This window comes from Vollenhovia emeryi, unplaced genomic scaffold (assembly GCF_000949405.1).
Source record: "Vollenhovia emeryi isolate VEMERY1.0 unplaced genomic scaffold, V.emery_V1.0 DF939164.1, whole genome shotgun sequence".
In the NCBI taxonomy this organism is placed as follows: Eukaryota; Metazoa; Arthropoda; class Insecta; order Hymenoptera; family Formicidae; genus Vollenhovia; species Vollenhovia emeryi.
In genome coordinates this window covers 780,142-789,178 of record NW_011967202.1, presented here as the reverse complement: position 1 = coordinate 789,178, position 9,037 = coordinate 780,142, and the positions used below count along the sequence as shown (strand labels likewise).

General features: G+C 45.7%; 2 protein-coding genes across 2 annotated transcripts in view; both read left to right on the top strand.

Moving 5' to 3' along the window:
* Positions 1-291, top strand: part of LOC105564501 (uncharacterized protein DDB_G0271670-like) — a 90,916-nt gene extending 90,625 nt beyond the window's left edge. Inside the window, exon 3 of the mRNA XM_012016916.1 lies at positions 181-291. Within this exon, the coding sequence (XP_011872306.1) occupies positions 181-291 (111 nt within the window). The remainder of the gene's footprint in view (positions 1-180) is intronic.
* A 4,405-nt stretch (positions 292-4,696) lies between these two features.
* LOC105564500 (zinc finger protein 608-like) overlaps positions 4,697-9,037 on the top strand; it is a 20,038-nt gene continuing 15,697 nt past the window's right edge. The window contains exon 1 of the mRNA XM_012016915.1: positions 4,697-4,817. Coding sequence (XP_011872305.1) covers positions 4,697-4,817 — 121 coding nt within the window. The remainder of the gene's footprint in view (positions 4,818-9,037) is intronic.

Below are 9,037 nucleotides of genomic sequence, written 5' to 3'. Positions count from 1 at the left end.
CTATCAAATAATACAGGTTGTTTGAATAAAACAACAAAATTCTTATTCAAAACATATAATGTTTCGTATAAGCATATATTGTTTCAATGAAACAAATTTCAACCAAATAAATAGGAATACTAAATCCAAAGAAACCGTTCTCTCTGTGTAGTGTATGTAATATGCACTTCGTGTCTTCAGCCGACGCGATCACGCGAGTGTGGCAAGACGAAGGAAGATAATAACAAAAGCTATTTCTCGTTGGGATGGAGACAGGCATTTGGAGGTACATTGTACCTCGTGCTACTTTAGGAGGTACCACTTGTACCTCTTAAAAAATGCACCGTGAATTTATAGAAGGTACCTCGGATGGTACCTTCAACTGATCGTCATATGTTCATTATTACCTCATATATCTTGTACCTCGTGCTAATATACCGGAAAATATATCTTCTATCAGCATGCAACTCAAATCTCAATTATGCTTAAGGGGATGCTGGAGTGGTTTGATTTACCGACAGAGTCGGATACCGTTTTTGCGTTTGTAAATCTTATTATTTGCATTTATGTACAAACTAATACCAGACCCAAGTGTAGAATGCATAGTTGAACATTTTCATATAAAAAACATTGAGATTTGAAGTCTAATTCGTATCGCATTATGTATTACAAATATTGCAATACATAATGCGATACGAATTAGACTGCAAACCTCAATGTTTTTTATATGAAAATGTTCTACTATGCATTCTACACTTGGGTCTGGTGTTAGTTTGTACATAAATGCTACATAATTATTTTCATTTGTATCTATAATATGACATGTTGAGGTTACGTTGTTAATCTTTTTGATGACACGCAAGTCTTCATGTTGGCGACACTGCTGATTGAGTTAATCGTGGATTAAAGTTAATCGGAGTTGGTTAAAGTGCCCTTAAGAGTGTAGGGGTTGGATTCTAGCTCTCTCTCTCTCTCTCTCTCGAAACGTTAAGTATCGCGCGAATGTCGATCCACGATCGCTGACGAGGGTTCTCCAAAATGTACAGCCGCCTCGCGCGTTCGCTTCGGCTCCTCAGTTTTATTCCCGGTTTTCCGCGCGACGGTTTTCGCACGGCGTTTTCCGAAATCTTTACGCTGTCCTCTTCTCTCCGAGCGTTTCCCGTGGAATTCTGCGCGTGCTGGCTCGGTCCGCGGTGCTGGAGCAAAAACGCGTAATAATTAACGACCGGTCAGGAATCTTATTAAATCGAGGAACGGCGATTAAAACGGCAATTGCTGAAACGAGCCGGCATCGTGTTCGCGCGCGCCCCCGGGAATGGGCGATTAAACAAAGCTGTTGAAAATTTCTAAAACGAACGTTCGCGCCGAAAGGGGTAACGTCGGGCGATAAAACGCGATTATTCATCTTTTTCCTTCGGTATTTTTAATCCAGCCTGAAACTGTGATTACGTTCTTCATTGTACTCTTATTTCACCGTTAAACGTCCCCGTGACACTTTTCCAAAGAAATATCGACATCCCGGTATTATTGAAGCTTCGTAAGCGGATTTTTTTTTCCCCCCCTCGTACTCTGATACCCGTCGAATAACGACGCGACGTCGTTTTTCTTTATTGCCACGACAGGCCGCGCAAGCTCGTTGGCGACGCTCCGATGTATTTCCTTCCTCTCGCAAGCTGTCGGCGTCTCGCGTTTCACAGCTGTCCTTCCGCATCGTCGACTCGTCGTCCTCATCGTCGTTGTCGTCGTCCCAGTCGTCGTCGTCGCCGCCGCCGCCGCCGTCGCCGTCGTAACACGGCAAAATAGTTTCGCGCCAGAACAATGCCACGATTACGTCGGTCCGTGTGCATTGTACATTATGAGAGGTAACGCGCGCGCCGCGCTTCTGTAATTATGGAAACCAAGCATAAACTCCGCGATTTGCATTTCAAACTACCATTGTAATCTCGGGGCCCGACAGGCTGCCGCGTGCTCGCTCCTCCGTGCCTTCTACCTACCTACATAACCCGTCTCCCTTGCCCTTTCGCCGTAGAATATTCCGAAATTGCCTCTCTTACTTTCGACCGCGGATCCCCCTCCGACCAATTTGGAGTCGGTTCTTTCTTAACGAAAATACGAAGGCACGAACGGCCTTAAGTTGCAGTCGGGCGAAATTAAAGGATTTTCCGGGAATGATTTCAATTTCGTAGCGGGCACAACGGGACACTCCATTATTTCTCGTTTCAGCGCGAGCCTAGCGCGGGGATGTCCGGCGTTAAAAATTGTAAAGTTAACTCAGCCCCGTTCTGCCGCCCCAGAGGGGCGAATTTATCCAAAAGGGATTGAAGGGGGGGCGCGACGAATCGCGAATATTCCGCGTACGGATCCATCACGCGTGTCCCGTCACTCTTCCCGATTATTCACGTTAATGCGTTTCGACGCATTCAGCCAACCCGCCTGTAAACGCGTTTCCGGCGCAAATTTTATTCCACTGCGAAACGCCGCCGAAACGATAACGCCGATAAATTCGTCTGGATTAATATACGGCACATGTATCGGAGCCCTGTATCTACAGGCGGATTCACGCGCGGGGCCAGGATCGATGTAACTTTCGACGGGCGTGCAAAATGGAATAAAAGTGTCGAAAGTGAAATAAGCAATTCCATTGTTTTCAGTCGATCGGCGCGGGTAATCGAGTTCGACTCTCGATTTTATGCCTACGAGGAATTTTCGTTATCGAGAGACGCTCCCGGGGACGCGTGGCGGCTGTGCGCGTCGTTTGAAAATCCGTTCCGCGAAAGCAGATACCCATTAATATCGAAGCGGCGGATACATCGCGGCATCGGCGACATTTAAATCCCGCGGGGCGAATAAATGAAAAATCCGCAGCGGCGGCGGCGCCGCGAGTCCGTCCGATATTCCGACATGCGAAAAAGTTACGTCCGCATTACGTCCGAAATTGCGTCGCTAATTAGCGCGTTAATTATGCGCGGCATCGCTAATTGCTCTCAAAGCCCCGGCCGCGCGCGGCGATTTTGTTTTCCGAAATGGAAATTTGTTTGCATCGAGCCGCGAAAATTACCGCGAGCGGCGGAGCGCATTCATTCAGCAGACATCTCGCTAATTGCTTTTAAACCCGCAACAAACCGGCTCACGGCCGGGCTTCCATATTATGCCGTATTTATGTGCTTAAGTGCGCGCTATACATATGAAAATGTGTCCCATATAATAGTGAAACGGCAGCGGAACAAAGTGGCGTCGATATTAATAGCGAGCGGCATGTAACAATAAAAATGCTGGCACAATGAGAAACGTCATATCAGATCTGCCGCGGCGTCGCGATAACGTGATATATTTACCTGGCGCTGTATCGATTTTTAATGCCGCGTAAAAATAGGGAGGGAAACATTTCTAATGCGGATAAAAATATTTGCAGTAAAACGATTTGCGCGCGGGAGGAGGAGGGAAATTTCATCACGCGGCCGAGATCCTGTAAAATCTGTCCCGCGGGCGTAAATCGGAATCGATGGCGCCGCGCGCACCGCACATCCGCGCGGGAATGACGACGCGACAACGGCGGCGACGTTATGCGAAAATCAACCCTCGGCGCGAGTTCGCGTTTCTATTTGCAGGCCGGCGTTAAACGATGCTGACCGATATTTCCATAAACAGCGAGCGGACGAGACCCGGCTCGGCGCACCGAGAGTGTATACGAGCGACGTTAATTGGGGCCTCCTCCAATTGCTTTTATATCCTCGGCTGCGTTTCGCCGCACCTCGAGGCCACACTCGGCCGTCGCGCCGCGCCGGCCCGGGGTGCATTTTCCGCGCGCGCGCCGGGATTACATCGATTTCCGAAATGAACGCCAGGCCGATACTCGCTCCCGTCGCCGCGTCGCACGGCAGCGTCCGGTATCTCGCGACAGCCCGCGACCCGATATTTTTTCAAAAGCCCGCGATACCGTACGACGACTCGTTAACACCTCGTCGAAATCGTACGCGCTGCGCGTCACGCCGCTCGTGCGCGCTCCGTGTGTTACAGCCGGCCGGAATACAAATGCTGCGGGGCTGAAAAATGTATATTTTCGCGGCGCGAGCCGCTACGCGCGCGTCAGATTTTATCTTGCGTCGCGCCACTGTGAAGAGTGGATGAATTGAAATTAAACGTACGAGAAGTTTTCGGATTCTCTCTCTCTCTCTCTCTCTCTCGCAGCAGACGTTTATTAAACATTAATTTCGCGTACTCGCCGCGAGATCCGCTCCGGCGGATCTAGCGTGGGATCGTTAGTTAGCATCCTCATCACTCAGTCATGCTATCGCGCTTGATCCATTCTCGTGTGGACTTTGGAGACCGTGTCGTAGTTAGAATGCGAGTCCCCGGGCGTTACGGGAACCGCTCCGTAGTCGGAGTGACAAGTCCCCGGACGTACGAGACTATCTCAATCTAATTACAAACAATATACATTGTCTCCTTGCGCTTGCATCAGTCAGACGTGCAACACAGCGGCAGAGCCTTTGATAATATCCCGGGAAGAAACTAGCTTCTCAATCACGGCCGAATTGTTATTTATGCGTTAAAGTAGCGCGGAACAATCATCGTCGCACGCGGGGCTTTGTTTCGCGGCGGCGGCGGCGGCGGGCGAAATTGATGGCGGGCGATATTTATCGAGCCTGCACATGTCGCACGTGTGACACCTGACAACATCGCGGCTCACCGTTCGTCGAACTTTGTGTTGCAGGACATGTCCGACGTGTGCGTTGGGACCAGCGTCGGGACCATTACGGAACCAGAGTGTTTGGGGCCCTGCGAGCCCGGCACCTCCGTCACCCTCGAGGGCATCGTTTGGCACGAGACCGAAGGAGGTAAGAACCTCGTTACAGCTTAATTCGCCCATTTGCCTTCGCGGACTCTCCGCCACCCTGGACCTCCGACCTTCTTGTTATCTCCTTAGCTCTTAGTTATAGGGGATTAGGTTGCGAGATTAATCCTAGAGCGCGATAGCGCGTGGCATTGATTTTTCATATTCCCTTAATAGACAATTAGAGTCCTCTCGTCGATAAAACGGGTTCCCGTTTCCTCGTCGGAAAAAGGATACCTTTACACAAATTCGTTTTGCATTCACTTCCACGAGATATCGCTGGTCTTCTTTTCAATGTATTTAATTGTCGCATCGCAGCTAATGAATCCTCAATAAATGATACAATATTAATTTTAAATGATAATTTCACATGTAATTTCGAATATGTTTTTCATGCACGAATCAGTCGCATAAAGAAAATTTAATTATAATTAATTCTATTTTATATCTGAAAAGAGTGTAGCAGAGATGGTATTTTCAGTTAGCTAAAATTATTTAACGATGTTCTTTAATAAATTATTTCCCCGGTCGATTTACCTTATTTTGCTCAGTGAAAATGATATCTTTTTTTTCCCCTCGCCGGAGCGATGTATTTTTACGCAAATTACTCGCTCAATTAGAACAGCATTTATTTAATTTTTCTTTTAATAATGTGATCGGTGAGATACGCGTAACCGTTTCTCTCAACCTCTCCGGATGCTAAATTAACCAACGACCTATCCATTTTTAATTCGACCGGCCAAGAATACGGAGGATTTAACTATCAGCGCGAAACGAACGGTCGGCAAAGATACGAAGAATTTGCATTTAGGCCATTAATGATTCATACACATTTCCAGTTACTCGCTTGTCAAATTTGCTTCCATCAAATTTACCCTATTATTGCCCCAGGCTCTTGGTATAAAGTCATACGCCGTGCTTATTGATTTATCGAATTTCTGCAATTCGCTGAATAACAGTAATAACACTAATGGTACCGCGTAACAGAGTCTGCGTTATTATTATGGAAATAACCGTCGTGAGGGAGTACACGGGCGCATCTTCTATCGTTGAACGTGAAATCACCGCGTCCACCGCCCACTTGTTTTCCCGGGATATTAAGTAATATCGAGCGTCGTTAGAGTTGCTATACAAAATGACGTTCACCGTTAGCGGCGCGCTTAAACGAGAAACGGCGCGGGGAAACAAGAGCCCCCGGCTCGCATCGCGATTTTTCTCGCGATGTAATAACGAACGATAATTGCGCGAGAAGGGATTACAGGCGCCACTTTTCCGCCACTGGATAGAGAACGTTTATTTTCATTGTGCGCCCGACCGAGCGGCGCGATGATTTATGTAACGTTTAATTTAATTTACGTAAGCAAACGTCATTTGCATCGTTACGCCGTCGCGTATAAATTCTTTCCCGTTATTTCCAACATTTCGTCATACGCAATGTGACGAGTGGTGTTACGTTTGTCTGACGAGTGTAACTGAGTGCCAGACGTCGCTCAAGATATTTCCCGGCGGGTGTCTTTTTAATTTTCGTGCTCGTCCAAAACGCGAGCGGATCGACGTCGACCTTCGTATATTGACAAACGTCATAGACGGAATAAACGGCTAAATGGAGACTTCAATAACGGGGACGTGAATAATGTATCCCTCGATGAATTCGGGACGAGTCGAAGTTACCGGGAAGATTTAAATAAAAGGCTAATTACTATCGGAACACAGTTCTCGCGGTTGGTAGCAGTCGGGGGGATAAAAATGAAACGAGACTTCTCGTTTGCGGATTAACTTCGTGCGGGTTTTCATCGATACATCATTGATGGGCTCTTATGAATTATGACCGAGGCTCCGATCTTCCAGGCTCAATTCCAGAGTGAACAAATAACAATTGGCGACGAATGGCGATCTGGGGGTCAGTTCTGTATCTTGCTCTCTAAAAGTCATTCAGCGACTATTCACTGTTTTCAGCAATAATTCACCGGTTGACATTTAGAGAGCACGCTACAGTGAAAATGCTAAAAGTGAGTAGCTTTGTCTCTTCCTAGCCGTCCGCTTACGAGTCTTCTCTTCAAATTTACCCTGCAAATCATGTGATCGTGGGACGTTTTAAAGAACTTTATGAGAGTTTGAAATTTTACCATACATTTTACTAGCAGAATTTTAAAAAAAACGCATAAAGTTCTCCGAAATGCCACGTCGTCCCACGATTACATGATTTTCAGGATGAATTTTAAGAGAAAATTCTCTCCGTGTGGAAAGACCGCTCACTCTTAGCATTTCCACGTTATTGCGAGATAAAGAATTGATTCCCCCCCGATTGTTACAGCGCGGCGTCCCGCGTAGTCGCGCGAATAAATAATAACCGCCGTCGCTGTGGTTATCGGCGGGATAAAAGTTGTATCGTCTCGTGTCGACTGAAAATAACTAGCACCGATGATCAATCAATCGTTTGCCCCGGGTAAATATTCGGAGAGCACCGATGTAATAGGAATAGCACTCGATCGATCTTGTTGCTGCTCGAACGATTCGGGGTTATAAATATCCGTCCGATACTCCGCCGGCCGGAAAAGTCGGGTAAATAAAAGCGTGTTGCAATCCCGGCGTCATTATTTCGCTTGCCGAGAGATCGATCAGTCGCGATCGTAATTGTATACAGGATGCGACACTTCGTATGCCATTCGTGCATTTCAATTTCCAATATTCTTCGAGAGATTCTCCACGTTCCCGTTCCTTTTAACACGGAGTTTTCATTGCAAACCGCGATCGCGCGGGAAAGAATTAATGTTTTTCGCTCGATTATCCGGTCTAATTTACCGCAACGTTACACCGAAATATTGCATTGTCACGCGGGTGTATTTTCACGAGTAATGAGTGTGATTAGAACAAACGCGGATAAACTACGTAATTGGATCGTCTGCAAGCTTATTAAGACCATTTCGACCAGTTAAAGTAGCGGTAACTCGATAACGATCACGTTTGCGAAGTAATGCAGATTAATTTATCCGGGTTTAAGCTTTCATCCTTGTTAGCATACGTTCCGTAAAGCTTAACGTTCGCCGTTGTTTTACGGCTCGTACGCGTCGCTAAGCTGAATTCTCCCCGGCTAGCTTCAATGCGAAACGCACTAGCTGTTGCGTGTGGAACAATGTAATAACGTGGGGCGTTGATAAAGAAAATACTTAAATATTTAAAACCACGTGTGTGCGTACGTGCGAGGCCCTAATGGACATATTTCTACGTGCCACTTGTTTCACGCCTTGATGAAAAAGTACGGGACGCTTTTAATAAATTATGCGACTACTACTAGTTAGCGAGCTTCGAGTGTCAGAAAGCGTAGGAAACTTACGTGAAAATCAATAACGCGTTTAAAATTTTATTTAGTAAACTTTTCCCGAGTAATGAATATTGAAATTTTATTTGATTCATGACTAATAAAGTATGTGAAAATTCACCGTGCCACTTCGATTGGCGAATGTCAGACAGTCCGACTCGCTACAATTGATTAAAATTACGCTCTTAACGAGAAATATCGTTTATTCTTCATCTACGCAAAAACTTACAGTACACAAAAGATTACGTTCGATAGCACATGTCGATCGACTTTCCTTTACCTTCCTCGGCGGCTGCTACTCCCGAAAGTTCATTAATGTTTTTTTTCTTATCACTCCTTGTATAATAATGAGCAGCGATATAATAATACGATACAGTAATGAGCCGCGACTCGACTCTTAACGAGAAATTGTTTTATTCTTGATCTACGCAAAAAAACTTACAATATGTACACAAAGGATTACGTTCGATAGCACATTTCGATCGACTTTTCTTTATCTTCTTTGGCTGCTACTCCAAAAGTTTATTTCATTCTTATCACTCCCTGTATAATAATGAGCCGCGATATAATAATACGATACAATAATGCGCCGCGACTCGACTCTTAACGAGAAATTCTTTTATTATTTATCTACGCTAAAACTTACAACATGTACACTAATATCCGTATTCATAGTCGATCCTCAATTCTCAAGGTTAGTCTGTCTTTGTCTCGCTACTACGTTTTACCATACGCGAGACAAAGACAAACTACCCTTGAGAATTGAGGAACGACTATGAATACGGATATTAGATTAAGTTTGATAGCACATTTCGATCGACTTTCCTTTACCTTCCTCGGCGGCTGCTACTCCGAAAGTTCATTAATGTTTTTTTTCTTATCACTCCCTGTATAATAATGAGCCG